At 34.8% G+C, this 16,341-nt stretch overlaps 1 protein-coding gene across 2 annotated transcripts in view; it reads left to right on the top strand.

The window, feature by feature from the left end:
• KLHL1 (kelch like family member 1) overlaps positions 1 to 15,380 on the top strand; it is a 200,487-nt gene extending 185,107 nt beyond the window's left edge. For both annotated transcript variants that reach the window (XM_013128792.2, XM_005148106.2), the window contains 3 exons: positions 9,412 to 9,624; positions 13,044 to 13,215; positions 15,007 to 15,380. In XM_013128792.2, the coding sequence (XP_012984246.1) occupies positions 9,412 to 9,624; positions 13,044 to 13,215; positions 15,007 to 15,066 (445 nt within the window). In that variant the 3' untranslated portion in view covers positions 15,067 to 15,380. The remainder of the gene's footprint in view (positions 1 to 9,411; positions 9,625 to 13,043; positions 13,216 to 15,006) is intronic.
• Positions 15,381 to 16,341: the final 961 nt, after the last annotated feature.

Here is a 16,341-nt window from a genome sequence, read left to right as displayed (position 1 = left end):
TTTATGAACACTGTTTAGTTCTGGTCATGCTTATTGAAGAAAGTTTAACTGGAAATTCAGAGTTTGAATAAAGGGTCACATGACTATCAAAAATGCCTGTCATACCAAAGAAAAGCAACAGAAATTATTTATTAACTGGCATCAGGTTTTGTGTGTCACTTGACTAGGTAGAATTTAGAATGGCTTCCACATTCTACCAATTTTACTTAAGAATTCATAGAAACAGAGTGTATCAATGATTGTTTTCTAGATACATACGTATTTATATGTATTTAGTATTTTGTTCCTTCACACCCATGCAAATTCGTTTCATTTTCAATTTAATTTGTTAGGTGGAGAGGCTTTAATAACATCTATATTAAAAAATGTATTTTTATGTGTTTATGTTCAGCTACATTCATTCAGTTCCACCAGTTTTGCAATAGCTGCATTCATTTAGGAGTAGATTTCCATAAACTGGATTACTGTTTTAGCAGTAATTTTGCAGCTGTTCTCTTTTTTCTTTTGGAATGGGAAACACAGAGACCTGGTCAATAAAGATGCTGACATATGTGCAGGGGAATGTTTTGTTTTCAGGTCATTTAATGAGATTAAGCTGGAATTAAACTTGTATTATTTAGATCAATATGCCTGTGTTAAATAGCAGTTGCTTTAGTTTAATATGTCCCTTGTGACTATTATGGATTATTACAAAGTGAACATCAGAAAATTTAGGTTGTTTCAGGGAAACAGCAAAATTCAAAACAAATTTGTGCATGCACACAAAAGGGTCTCAGAATAGTCTTGTAGTTAGCAATTCAGGAATTTATTTGCTGCGTACTGACCTCAGAGAGGCATAGATTAATAATTCCACAAAGTCCTTAATAGCAGTTCAATGTTTGGCACAAGAGAATTAGCAATGTATTACATTCATATAGCCACTTACAAAACTCAATTGAGTGGCTGATTACAACCTCTTCCAGGTGTTCTGCTTCTTTGCCTTTCATGCATCATATAATAAACTATCTCTGGCATTTTCTTTTAGCAGAATCATTAAAGCTTATTACTAATTCAGTGCCCTGTCTGATCTTTTGTAATTTTGCACACGAATTCATATTTCCTACTTGGGGATCCCATGAAGCTGAGTGAATGCGCAATTCAATACAATAGGTATTATATTCCTTCTTTCAAGCAAGACTTAACTTGGTATTTTACTAGTCTGTAAAACAGAAGTCTCTGTACAGTTTAAGTTCATTCTATGTGTCTAGGCTAGACTTAAAATTGGCTAGAACAGATACAGGTTAGGTAAATGTATGTGACTTTTCTAAGAGAACAATGAAAAATCATGAAACTTTAAAGTAAATGCAGTATTTTTCCTACAGTCCAAGGCAAAAGCATATTCAGCTAGGATGTTTAGAGCCCAAGTGAAAGTAAATGTGGAGATGCTAAACACATTGCTGTATTGCAGGGTAAGAACTTGATGAGCCTGTTATCTTGATGCACCATGGTCAGACTTCAGGTGCTTAGGCCACATTTCTGTTTCACATGTTTACAGCACATCTACATCTTTTAGTGTGTTAGCTCTGCCATGATCTTTTCTTCATTCATCACCCACACAAAAAGGCTGTTGGACTAGCTGACTGTTGACTGATATATAGCTAGCATTTACTGTAAGGTCTACCATTCACTTTTTTTATAATAAGAAACATTTTCTCCATACTACGTATTTATTTTTTCTAATTTTTGTAATGACCATAACATGGCATGGTATGCATTAATGTGGGCATGTAAAGGTACTTCAGACCAAGCAAATATAATGAATTACCTTACTCGGTCCTAATATCTGACAGGCAAAGGCAATTGGGTCACTCTGTCTAACTTGAATTTTTAAATGTAACATATGAACCAATCTAGACAGTGGGAGGCAGTGTGGATAATACCTAGAAAGATTCACAGCCAATTGTTAAATGCAGCTCCCTGACTTAACCAGAGACTTTTAAAAAGCATTTGTGTATCACTGTCTTATCTCTCATGTTTTGCAGTCAAAGCAACAAAAGATATTAGCATGCCACATTCCATTATTCTGGAAGCCTGGGTTTTAATTACTATATTTAGTGTGAGAAGAAATATAAGAATCCCAACATGTCTCAAAGAGTATTTAGTGCTTATATACTGGGACCTGAAGGAAGCCGTTTTCACTGGTAACTGGTATTTCTGTTTTCCTAATTTGAAACTTGATTACCTTCTTAAAAACTAATATGAGGTAAAAGGAAATGTCTTTTGACTCAGTGGACCACCTTCAGCTGCATATTTTATTACTGGTTGAAATCATTGAATTGAAAAGGATTTGTTCATTGTGAAGGTCACAGACTAAATGATCTGATCTAAGACTTCTTTTCAAGTCATCTATATAAGTACAATGCACCGATAATTTTCATACTTGAGTAAAAACTAGGAACTGGCTCACTGTTATTAGATAAATTAAGTATTAATATGCTGTAATTGTGATTTTTAAAGCTGAAGTAACACTTAAAAATTTCATGCCAGGATAAGTAGATAAGAAAGCATGCCTGAAACAATAATATTTCCCATCAGAGCAGGTTTTTTTCATAACTTTTTTTGCTTGAGGGTTTCTTTGCTCTTGTGACTTATTGATGGTTCAGTTATTCTTTTACCAATCCATTTGAGCTAAGAAAAATATGATACTTGGCATACATAATTATAGTCATGTAAAGAGATGGAGTATCTTTCATACCTCTTGGTTTCTGCTCACAATACTCTCACTGACTACAAGCAAATATTTATAAATTGTTATTGATCTGATAAGGGGGCTAGAGCACCTCCTATAGGAAGCCAGGCTAAGAAAACTGGGGCTGTTAAGCCTGGAGAAGGCTACGTGGAGACCTCATAGCAGCCTTCCAGTATCTGAAGGGGACCTACAAGGATGATGGAGAGGGACTATTTATCAGGGGCTGTAGTGATAGGACAAGGGGCAATGGGTTCAAACTTAAACAGAAGATTTAGGTTAGATATAAGGTAGAAATTCTTTACTGTTAGGGTGGTGAGGCACTGGAATGGGTTGCCCAGAGAAGTGGTAAATGCTCCATCCCTGGCAGTGTTCAAGATCAGGTTGGACAGAGCATTGGGGCGGCATGGTCTAGTGTGAGGCATGCCTGGCTCATGGCGGGGGTGTTGGAACTAGGTAATCTTACCATCGTTTCCAAACCTAACTGTTCTATGATTCTCTGATTTTCAGAACAATACAGGTATTTTGCCTGATACTGAAATACAGGAGTGTTTTTCTGTGTAATAAAAATTTATGGTTTCATGTCTGTTTCCATAACAGGTCTTTCATTATCTACCCAAATAGAGAGTAAAAGGAAATTTGACTTATTATTATATTAATTAATTTTTAGGTATTTTATAGCTGTAACTAATTTTATAAAACCCTTTTCAATGGGATGAATGACAAACTTAATTCAAAGACTATCACTCAAGTTGTTAACCTTAGAATGTTTTTGTAGAAATTGTTTAAATCTTGTCTCTGTTCTTACTATATTTTACTCTATATGTAATTTGTCCTATAAATAAACTTACAGCTTAATTTAAATCCTGTAGAAGCTATTTCAGGTTCTTTCAGGATAGTTCTGACACTGCTGATGTTTTATACATGTGCTGTTTATTTACTGCTGCTTTTGATCAAACTCTTTTCTTACGGGCAATTATTCTGCCTCCTGCTACAGGAAAAAGGGACAAATGTTGAGAATATTCTTCCTTAACTTTAGAAACTCAAAAAGGTGTCACTTTTTTTTAGCATTTTAGGCATAATTGTTCAATAAAGGAATACTGAGACAGAACAAAATGGGACATCTCTATGGTCTAAAATTATTAAACTTAAAAAAGATGAATATGTAAACACATTAGCTCAGTGCAGCACAAAGTAATTTTGTGCTTTTCTTGGGTGGCATGGTTTAGTGTGAGGTGCCCCTGTCTATGCAGGGGGATTGGAACTAGATGATCTTAAGGTCGTTTCTGACCCTGCCTATTCTATGATTCTATTAATTCAATAAATTCTCATTTACTGACATTCAATGTATCTTTTTTAATAAATAAGAAAGCAAATCTTTACTTTTTTTTTTTCCAGGATGTATGTACTTTTAACTCTTATACTGAACCAAATATATGAAATACCATTCAATATTTACACACAGAAACAGGACATCATTAATGCTTTCCATTTAGAAAATTATTCTTTCTTTTTAACTTTTACCAGTGAACTACTACATGGATTGCTATTTTCCCTTTCCTGTAATCTGATTCCTAGGTCAGGAGTGGGCTGATTGAGCAGTACAGAAGTCCAGCACTGATGAAATTGCCTTCCCCTCACTTCTACCAGGGAGCTATCCTTTGTGCTAGAGTAATTCTCGTGCTCTTTCAGGCGTACTGAAAGGGCAGGAAGAGGTACAAAGGGTCCCAAGCAAAAGACGTGGTGTAGTCTTTGATATTCGCATTGAAAGAATTTTGAAACATAAAACCTTGTTAAGAAATTCAGCAAAGGCATGATTCAAGCAATACTACATCACATCAAAGGTAGCCTGGTCTTTTGAGGTTGACTTGTCAAACTGAATTTAAAAATGGCTTTTCTGATTAGTTATCAAAGGTTTGTAGTGATAGAACTGGGAAAAATGCTTTTGGATCTGGTCATTTTGGATCAGATTTCTCCTAAAATCTCCTTTGTAGCTGCTACTGCATTTTCTAGCCATTTTATACATACATTTGTATGTATATATATATATATAAATATTTAGGAATATTTATCCATCTTAATACAAAAAGAAGTGATAAAAGCCTTCAAATTTCCAACTTAGAGGAGACTGAGTTTGGTTTAAATTCACATCTGCACTCAGTGGCTGAATAAGCTGAAGTATAGACCACTGGAGAATAGAGATCTATAACATCTCCGCAGGCAAAATTTTCACTGTGATCAGTGGAGATAAAAGTACTCAGTACTAGATGCTTTCTTCTTGTCAATCTTCCACTCTAAATAGTGAGTGGTATTTATAATAGAAATCCCAACAGTTTTGGTGGGATACACAATGAGGTTCAATTCAGTTAAAAGAATATTCCCAACTCAGAAATAAAAAATGACTGTTGCATGATCGTGACTGTGATTATTTCTCAAGCTTTCTTTTTAATCATGCAGTGCTGAAAATAAGTCTTACACTGCTGTAGGTACTAAAAAACTATTAAGAGATATTGCAAGAAGTCTACAGACACCAATAATCTTGAAGAAATAGAAAAAAATGAGCTGGTTTTGATACTAAATGAAGTATTACATAAGGTAATGTAAAATTACTAAGCCATATAAATTAAAAATGTGAAATTAACAAAGAAAAATTTGAGGGACTTGATTTTGCTTGATTCAAACTCATTGGATTATCCTTCATCTCTGAATTCTGAAAGCACTTGCACATAAAGATGAAAATTTACAACTATTTTCAACAAACCATTCAGAGCAGACGTGGCATCTGGTAACTGAAGTGATGGAACTTAATACAGCTAAGAGACATAAGAGTAGCACTTGCAATTGGTGGACTGATATCTGTAATCAGTAATGACAGGTTTTCAGACTTTTTTTTAGGGAAATACATTATATTTCTCCCTATAGAATATTTTACTATAAACTGTTACCAAGAAAGGGTAAGCTGCAAAAAATCGTTCATTTGAAGTCATCTAATAAAATAGGACCCTGAGCACTAAGGAGGAAATAAGACTTATAAGTATCTTTCATTATAATTATTTTTGAGGTTTTGATTAGCTACACAGTACCCTAAATATTCACTAGTGGTTGTAGAGTTGTTTTGCATTTTGGACCTTTGGGTCTATGGATTAGGAAATCAGGAAATTTGACTGAAAAGGGAAAACAATTCCTGTCAGAAGTGCTCAGGCTCTCAGGCTTATCCACAACCAGAGCTTTAAAGCAATTACTCAATTTCTAACTTTTCTTTGTCTGCATTAGACTGTTGTGAAATTAAATTTTAGTGTTTGTCTTATGATCTATTCCTTGATATAAACATAAACTCTAAGATGATAGTTCCAGAACGTGATACTGGGAATTAGTTTTGGTTTGCTCTCAGTAATATGGATTGTTTTAACAAAAACTAGGTGATCCCAATTGCTGACTGGAACTTTTATCATTTTTAAGCAACAATTTCTGTCTCTTTATCAGCAACTCATGAATGCCTTTAGCTATATTTTACAAGCTGTCTCAACTGAAATAGAGGAATGAAAAAGTGCACTTCACTTTAAATGTGGAAATACATCTTACAGAAACATTTCAGTTGAAAGACAGTTGAATAGATGAAAACTTTTCATGACAGGAAAAAATAAACAAAATGGTGGGTATTTAGACTAGGGAAAACACATAGAAGCATAGAATACCAGGTTGAAATGGATCTCAAAGAGCATCTGGTCCAACTTTTCCAGGAAAAACATTAGATAGACTAGATGTCTCAGCACCCTGTTCAGCTGAACCTTGTGTCCAGCACTGGGGAATCCACTATTTCCCTAGGGAGATTAATCCAATGAATGATTGTTAGCATTGTGAAAATATACCTCTAGCATCCAAACAGAATTTCACTGAATAATTTGTATCCATTACCCCTCATCTTTCCTATTTAACTCCTTGCAAAAAGGAAATCTTCATCTTCTTCATAGCCACCCTTTAAATACTGGAACATGATTATAAGGTCTCCATAAAGCTTTCTTTATTCAAGGCTGAACAAGCCCTGTTCTCACAGCCTTTCCACATAAGGCAGGCTTCCCAGTCTTTGGATCATATTTGTAGCCCTTCTCTGGATACTCTTCAACATGTCCACATCTTTTCTGTATGGTGGGGACCAAAACTGAGCACAGTACTCCAGATGTGACCTTACAAGTGCAGAGTAGAGTGGGATAATGGTTTCTTTAACCCTGCTGGTGACAGCCTTGTTGATGTAAGCCAGAACCCTGTTGGCTTTTTTTTTTTTTGCTGCAGCTGCACTCTTCTCACTCATGCTGAGCTTGTTCTCCACCAGGACCCCCAGGTCCCATTCCACAAAACTGCTCCCCAGCAGGGTAGATCCCAGCCTGTGCTGCACTCTTGGGTTGTGTGTACCCATGTGCAAGACCTTACTCGTGTGTACTTACTTGTTGCATATCCTGTTTCTTGTTAGCCCACTCTTCCAGCCTATCCAGGTCTTCCTGCAGGATGGCTTTCGAAAGTGTCCACTTCCCCACTCAGTTAGCATCATCCTGATTACGATTATTCACACTGAACTCTGCAGCAGTGATGGTTTTGTTTTTTTTTATTTTTGCATTTTTTAGAATTGTGTGAAGTGTTTAAGTGCTTGAATTCTATCTGGAAATCTTAGGGTTGTTAACCATGATATTAATTTTTAGGAATTATTTCTCTTATCTACAAGCAATAAACTACTGACATTTGAATTGCATCAGGATAGCCTCCAGCAATTATGCATGTTTCTCCTGTGTAGTCTTTTGTCAAGTATGCCAGCCTACAGAGAATGACACTGTATTCTTGATATCGGAAATAACTTTTAATCACTGTGGGCAGTTGAACCAAGTCTCATCTTTGAAAATAAAGATAGCATCCTTCAAAAAATACTACATGTAAAAGCTTATATTTATGTTTATATTAAATACTTTTGCATCACAAGTTTATTTTTTTTTTAGTACTGTTGTGCAGTTCTAATTCTCTCCTGAAGTAAAAGGTATAGTTGCTCTTTAGACTCAGCTGACTACCCTGAGCATAACAGCAATTTAGACACAGCAGACACCCACATATTAACATTTACATGTAGGTTTCTTAATCTCAAATTGAATCCTACCTGTAGATATCTGGTAATCATACAGAAAGGTAAATATCTTAGGGCTGTATCCACAGAAATAGTTGCAAAAAAAGCATATTTACTTGAGCATCTCTCATGGGGGAGTATGGGTTCTCTTGGCTGCTTTAGTCAGAGCACTAGTATGTCTGTCAGGTAGTACCAAAATGCTCTACAGCTTCAGTGACATACTTAGTGGTAGTACAGTACTTCATTATTCATCAGTATCCATTCCAGTGAAACTTAATGGCAAATGCACACTTAAATAGCTGTGAATATAACAGTAAAAGCTTCCAAATGAATAATTGTTTCACACAGACAGCTTTTGCATCCTAAAATTGCTCAGTGGTTGGATTTTAAAACAGCCTGTGCTTTTCTTAGTTAATCTCCAGGCACTATAGACAAGGCAGCAGACTGCAAAGGATTAATTTACGAAATGAATGTAGCATGGTAATAGTGGGAAAGAACAGTCATAGCTATTTCCTCCTGGAAACCATTATAAGGGGAGGAAGAAAACAGATTTCTTACCTGCAGATAATTACAAACACAACAGGTTTTTTGTTACACTGCAGTTTAGCCATTTTGAATTTAAAATAGTTTCAAAAGTTTCTTTGACTTCCTTACAGAACTCAATACTCATAATACATGAAGCGTCTGGCAGGGGGGTATAATTTGCTTACTTTCTGAGTAGGCAAGTGTAAAGATTTTTCTTCTATATAACTAAGATCCTTGAAACCAAGGTTTAAAAAAAAACCATGTTTAAGAGATAATGCAATGTCCTTTTCTGCAATGCACTACGTATTTGATCTGTACTGTATTATAAGAGTAAAATTAATTCTGGACACGAGTGTCCCATTCATAGTTTTCTATGTGGAATAGGCTGAATTCTAAATCAAACACTGAGTACAGTTATCCATATGGGCTTTACTTTAGTATGCAAAGCTAAATTGCATACAAAGAAGTGTTTATTTTTCCTTAATTTTTTTTATTTATTTTTTTTTCTTTTAAGACGGGACAATTTGGAGCCTGTGAATGTGTTCAGCATTAAGGAATTACACAAGATAAGAAGGAGTTGTCAGACTAAGCAAGATGCATGATAAAAACAGAGAAACAATAATAAATGGATTGCATATTTCTTGTTTGTCTGGATTACTCATTATAAATTAACATTTACACTTCCTCCTCACAGATGATGAGCAGTTAGGATGCAACCCTGCTTGTATGATCTATAGACACAAATACATATGTCACTTATGGGACTCTTGGAAGTATATGCTGTAATCAAAGTATGAAAATATCCAGTGCCAGAAAGAATATATCTTCCTTTCTAGTCATGTGGGCAAAGGACTAATTAGTATGTGAATGTGTGAATAATATTAAAACCATCTATGCTTGCTGATCATATGAAATTCATACGATTTTTGAGATTATGTTTTTCTATTTTTCCTGTTTGCTGATGTCAGATAAAAACACAGATGCTTCTTGGATTTATATCTACAGTTCTGAGTTCTTGTTTCATTAACATTTTTGTTTGTGTGGACTTTCTTAGGCTATATTCAGTTGGAGGTCGTGATGGAAGTTCCTGTTTGAGTTCAATGGAATATTATGACCCTCACACAAATAAATGGAATATGTGTGCTCCTATGTGTAAGAGAAGAGGAGGTGTAGGAGTAGCAACATGCGATGGCTTTCTTTATGCAGTTGGAGGCCATGATGCTCCTGCTTCTAACCATTGTTCCCGACTGCTGGACTATGTAGAAAGGTACCCAATTATACATGCATTTTTTAAAATACAAAATAATGTCCAGTAACATCACTCTCTTAGTTAAGTGATGGTTAAATTAAACAGATTTTTTTTACACATGAAATGACAAATTATTATATATTTGAAAGATTCCACAGATGTTTGTAGAAGACAATTTCTTCAAAGGTTATTTATTTTTTCCTTTTTTTCACAGTAGCATTAGATATTATCATGGACACAAAAATCCACTCTTCTCACACCTCATTTAAGAAATTTTATTTTTAAAGCATGATGCAGAGCCATAAACTAATATGCAGAGATTAAAAAATTAGCATTGGATTAATTTTATAAAACAAAAATTTGTCCAGTTGTATTTTGTAACTCTAAAAACATAGCTGAGTGAGGAAGTAATACAGAACTGCTTAAGTGATTTATATTTAAGGTACATGATATTGCTTCCTTTAGCAATGCTACCACTTCCTGATGTGTCGATATAAGCCTTAACACACTGTATTTACAGTATCCTGAATTTTGCAGGTGGATATTCTGCAAATTCAAGAATATCTGTTAAGGCAGCAAGGCACAGTTTAAGGGTTTATAGCATTCAGTTTGAAGGTACTCTTCAAATGTTTAATTGAGGTTTGACTCTTTTTTATTTCTGTATGCTTTAAAATAGAGAAAGGAAAATACTGTCTCTAAATATATACAGGTTGGAAAATTTAAAGTAGGTATGTTTGAGTAGTTGGTTTATCTTTATGTACAAATAAAAATGGGTGCTAGGAGAGATTTGTATATTTCTTTTCTGAAAGGTTTAATATTTAAAAGTCTGGCTTGGCATTTACCATTTACCCAGTATGTAATCCAGAATTCGTATATAATTTTGCTCAGTCTTAAACTCATTCCCATCTCTTCTTTATGTACGCAAAGATCACACACTGCCAAATACTTTACTTCTCATCTCTGACAGATGGAAAACTAATCATAAAAATCCTATGGTGCCTGTACTTCATGGCTTATTCTCATGGACTTCTATTTACAAGGAACAATGAGCAGAATATTCAGTGAAATAAATTTATAGTAAAACTACTAGGTACATTATCAACAAGTATGAAATCGTTCCAACTACTTTTGATTATTTGTACTTGGAGCTTTTCTTTCATTTGTTTTGGTTTCTGAACAGAAAAACCTTCTGGTGTTGAAGACAAACCATAACCTATCACATTTGTGTTTCTCAGGGAGGACTGTAACAGAGAAATACACTGCTCATTCTTAAGCTATTTCATGCACTGATATCTGAATGTCATTATATATTCTTCCTTGTTTAGGTATTTTTGCACTGATAGCAAAAATGTGGATAATGTACTTCATGGATAGTTAGCTTCCAGACTAAAATCTGGGACTAACAAATCAGAGCTTGTAAGGCTAGTATGTTGCATAGAGTGGATGTGAATTAATTGGTGGACTCTACTAAAACATGAAAAAAACTCTCATGTCCCTCCCAGTGATTGATAAATTTATCAGGTGGCTGGGATGTGATTTAATTTGTCCATTTTGACATTCAAAATTAATGCATCATCTTCAAAAATAAAATAATCTGAATAATTTAGGAAACCAAACTAGCAAGTGATAATGAGGTCTATCACAGTAAACTATTCCACATATCTCTGAAAGTTTTACTTTATTTAAATATCTAGGGCATCTTTTCTTTTTTTTTTTACTAAGTTTCTTTTCTTCTTCAGAAATGAGTTTCTGCGTCATTCATTTTGTCATTTGAATACATTCTAAGATGTACTTTGTTTAAATATGATTTTGCTCCTTGAAGATAGTCAAACCAGACATAATGTTTAAAACTTGTTTTTAAGATTATGTAAATCTAAGGAGACCAGATATATGGGTTTTAAATGCTACTGCTAGAATCTTGCTCAGTAGTAATTAGCACTCCTAACTGAATGCCTTTTAAGACTGATGCAATTGTACAGGATTTCCTACAGATTCAAACACTCTAAAATAAAAAGTTTGCTTGCTCTTTACAAGATGGGAAACTATGATGTTGTATAGCTTTTTTAAAGGTAAAATAACTAGTTCTTTTTTAAGAATCATAAAATTTTGGAGATATTTTGGAAGATTTTATAAAACAGTTTTCTTTTCCAGATGTTGCTCAAAACAGCTATTAAAACCTTAAGCAAGTTCTTCCCCTTCTTCTCATCTTGATTTCAAATCGATTTTTTCCACTTTCAAGAACTTCTGTCATAACCCTTCTGACCTTAGGGCATAGCTAACTGTCATAGAGATGAAATGTGTAGTGGTTTTTAGCACAAGAAAGGATATAAGAAATCTCAGACATTTCCCTGGCAATTACAAAAAGCAAGTTCTTGTGCAGTTCAATTTTGCTGACAGAATTGAGTTATAAGAATTCTGTTTAGCCTTGCATACCTCTTTGTTATAAAAATATGAAGCCCAAATATGTCAATTGTATTTAGTTTCCCTGCTTTAGTACAACTTCACCACAATCATTCTGGAGTAGTGTATTAAAGAGTCTACGAAAAGCCTAGAGTTTTCCTTTTTTTTTTTTTTGTAAAGCATATGTATATGTCCTGGATACAGCTGTAAAAATTCTTTCTTTCTTTCTTAGTAGCTGATGCAGTGCTGTGTTTTTAACTTTAGTCTTAGAACAATGCTGATAATACTCCAGTGTTTTAGTTGTTGCCAAGTAGTGCTTACTGTGATTAAGGACTTCTTGTGCTCTGCCAGTGAGGAGGGGCACAGGCTGGGAGGAGAGACAGGGCACCTGACCCAAACTAGCCAAAGGGGTATTCCATAGCACAGCACACCATGCCCAGTATATAAACTGGGCGGAAATTACCCGGAAGACTCAGTCTGCTGCTCTTCTCTGGCCAGGTATCAATTGGCAGGTGGTGAGCAATTGTATTGTGCATCACTTGTGTTTATTGTTTTTTTTCCCTCGTTTTTTAGTTTTAGATTTTCTCCCTTGTAATTATTATTGTGGTGGTAGTAGTAGTAGTTTTGTATTATACCTTAGTTATTGGACTGTTCTTATCTCAATCCATGGGATTTACGTTCTTTCAGTTCTCCTCATCCCACTGGGAGCCAGGAAGAAGAAGAGGAGTGATTGAGTGGCTGCACGGTTCTGAGTTACCAGCTGGGCTTAAACCACAATAGTATATACAACTTTCTGTAGTATTATCAACTTCTAGTTAATAAAGTTTAGACTACAAGAAAATATGCTGAAAGAACTTGGCTCTTTCCAAAAAAATTAACTTATATCTAATGCTGTCTCTTAAAGGTGCAGGCGAAAGTGGTGTGATGCCTAATTCTGTATAAGGTGCTAAATGATATTTATTTCCCAAAGAAGGACTATATTCAGGTCAATGTCAGCATCAACTGACACTTATCTGGACATTCTTCTCTTTCCTCAGGTATGATCCAAAAACTGATACATGGACAATGGTGGCTCCACTGAGTATGCCTAGAGATGCTGTTGGTGTCTGTCTCCTTGGTGACAAATTATATGCAGTAGGTGGCTATGATGGTCAAACATACCTGAACACGATGGAAGCCTATGACCCTCAGACTAATGAATGGACACAGGTAATCATGAAGTCTTTATTTTTTTTTTTTCATCTGTAACATATTTTGATAATTGTGCACGAAAACATTTCTGAAAAAGAAATATGATATCTGAGGTTGCCATTGCTGTAAAACTAGTCTTAGTATTTTACTATTATGTCCAGAGATTCCTCTGAAGACACAAAGGAGATACTTAGATCCTAAGAAATTGGTCAAAGACAGGATAAGCTGTCATTATAAATACTCTTTTGTAACCTATTAGACAAAATTCTTTTTCTGATTAACTTCTATAGCAAATTATTATTTTCCAACTTTCTTCATGCAGAAGAAGCATTATAAAAAGTAGCAAAATAGATTTAGACTTTTCATTGGTACTGAGAAGGTCCTGAATATTCTTCACAAGAAAATTTTTATATTTTGTAGAGACCCAAGTTTCCATTTCATTCTTCAGTTCCATTTTCTTCTGTACGATAGATATTTTCATAGAATCCTAGAATGGTTAGGGTTGGAAAGGAAGGTAAATTTATCTTGTTCTAACCTCCCTGCCATGGGCAGAGACACTTCTCACTAGACCAGGTTGCTCAAGGCCCTGTCCAGCCTGGCCTTGAGCACTGCCACATTTTAAATGTTTTGAAGCTTTGAAATGTTGAATTGTGTGCATTGTCCTAATCTTTAACTACATAAGAATTAATAGGTATAATATTAAATTGATTGTAGAACATAATTATTTTATTATGTCACAGTAGTGCTTGGATCCATAGCAAAGACAAAAAGAAACAAAGCATTGTTTCAACATTTTCTGTTACTAGTTCTAAGACTTCCTGAAGAAGTAATTTGCTCCACCAGTGTAGATGTTTACATCTGAATTAGTCACCCTAAGTTCCCTTTAAAGTTGGTGAAAAGTACGTACTTTGAAAGCACGACCTTATCCTCATACAGGCATTTTAAATATGCTAGATGTATTATGTTCAAAATGCTTATTTGTTTTTTATGTTTCTAAAGGGTTGCTTCTGTTGTCAAGCTTAAATGTAGACATATATGGTCTAAAAACAATGCAGAAGCCTATCTTTTTAATCTAATATTAATTAAATTATAAGAGTATTTTTATGGCTTTCTGTATGAGAGAGATGCTCCAGACCCTTAACTGTTCTAATAGCCCTTTGCTGGACTTGCTGCAGAAGCTCCATGTCTCTCTTGTACTGGGAGACCATAACTGGAAAGATTCTTTTGCTAAATCCACCAGTCCACATAAAAAACCCAAAACAACCCATGAGTAACCACATTTGGACAGATAGGAAACATGTATCATTAATTATAGTGTATTATCTTTACTATTATTATTACATACCATATAAGCTGACTCTGCTGTGTTACTTTCATCAAGATCCAGTCCCCTAGAGGTATTCATCCTTGTGTTGTCTTAAATAGTGTCTAAATCTGCCAAACTTATTCCAGCACTTTAACCTGTTTAAGAATACTGGAACCATACAGTTTTGGTATTGGTAGTCTTGACCTTGTCTCGGGGGCTACAGTCACCGATTATAGAAAGCCCTTGGATATCAACAGTTCACAAAACTAATGATAACTCTAAAATAATTTCTTTTTTCTGTTCTCACATTTTTCAGGTGAAAAGTTTTAGATGTAAGTAACTTTAAAACTAGAACACTAGGATATTGTGGGTTGTATGTTTGTTTGTTTTTTTAGGGGCTTATAGGCCCATTAGTTTTGGCCATTAAAGAATAATGCTGACGCAGTACTTTGGCAATCCCTTGCATGGCTTGTTCCTGTTAATTTGTGTGTTTTTTCTTGCAGATGGCTTCCCTAAATATTGGAAGAGCTGGTGCCTGTGTTGTAGTCATCAAACAACCATGACTTTGATCAGCACAACTTAGGGCTTTACAGACTGTGAAATTATTATTTTTCTATCTGACAACAAGAATTACTACTTCATGAGAACAAGGATTCACACAGTGGATACTCTGCTGATCACAAACTTAGAAAAGTTTGGAAGTGAGAAAGATTAAGTATTTGTGCCCTATAAAATCATAAAAACTGTTCACAGTCAGTGAACAAGAAAAAAATCCAGGTTGTTGTAGGCATAAATATGTGAGCACGGGGTAGTAAGTTCAGGTGCTGTTCTCATGAATGTGTCCTGGAGAACTGGATAACCAAGGGACAGCTCTACAAGGAGCATGAGGGAATATGAGAACAATTTTCATGGCTGCAAGAGTTTTAACTGCAGAAACATTAAAGTATATTTAATCACTTTTAAGCTGTGTTTTTTAAAGAGGAAAGTAGATAGTAACTTAAAAAGGAAATCTGTTTAGGTCTTGTCTTCAGATGGATTATGGTGTTCTCATTTAAACAGGTGGTTTGGTTCTCACTGAAGTAAAGAGGTAGAAAAGTCTAGATATTCAAGTTTCATAGTGACTGAAATGTTACTCTACTGTAGGAAGAAAAAACAAAACTAAAAGTAAACCTCCAAGATTACTTGTTATAACTTTGAATTGATGTTCTTGCCAGTGTTAACATATCTCATGAATCTATTAAAGGGAAGCCTGTGTGTTTAGTCTAATCAAACACAAAGCAATCCTTTGGCTGTGCTGAGGCTTTGCTGTAAATATGGGAGACAAAAGAGAAGTTTCCCAATTCTTTCTTAATCTTGTATTCAATTTAAGCATGTGGGCTCTGATCTCATTCCTTAATACATCTTTTGCATGTTGGAAGCTCATGAAAAGCTGGAAAATAGGTACTGTTCCTTCACTGCTTCTTGTAACAGATGAACCATGGCCAGAACAGTCTATATGCAACCTCTTCTAACATTTCAAGAGGGATAAAAATACTGTATCTTATATCTTTCTGACACTTGTACACGCACAACTTTGCCTGATTAGAGCTGCCGATTTATGACTTTCCACATAGGATGAAATAACTAGGGAATTCAGTATAATAGCAGGTAGAATAAGGAAAATTAGACCATTTAATCTAATAATGTTCATATGGTAAATATACTAGTTTCATCTGTACTTCTCTTTAAGGCTAATAATTTCTGGTAGTAATGTTATGTTGAGCTTTTGCCTTGGCAGTAGATTTAACATTGATGCTTTCTATCTGCTCAGCTTTATCAGTTAGAATCTAAGGCCCCTA

The sequence above is a fragment of the Melopsittacus undulatus genome, chromosome 2 (assembly GCF_012275295.1).
Source record: "Melopsittacus undulatus isolate bMelUnd1 chromosome 2, bMelUnd1.mat.Z, whole genome shotgun sequence".
Classification (NCBI taxonomy): domain Eukaryota; kingdom Metazoa; phylum Chordata; class Aves; order Psittaciformes; family Psittaculidae; genus Melopsittacus; species Melopsittacus undulatus.
The sequence above is the reverse complement of the archived record's forward strand: the minus strand, read 5'-3'. Positions and strand labels throughout refer to the sequence as shown.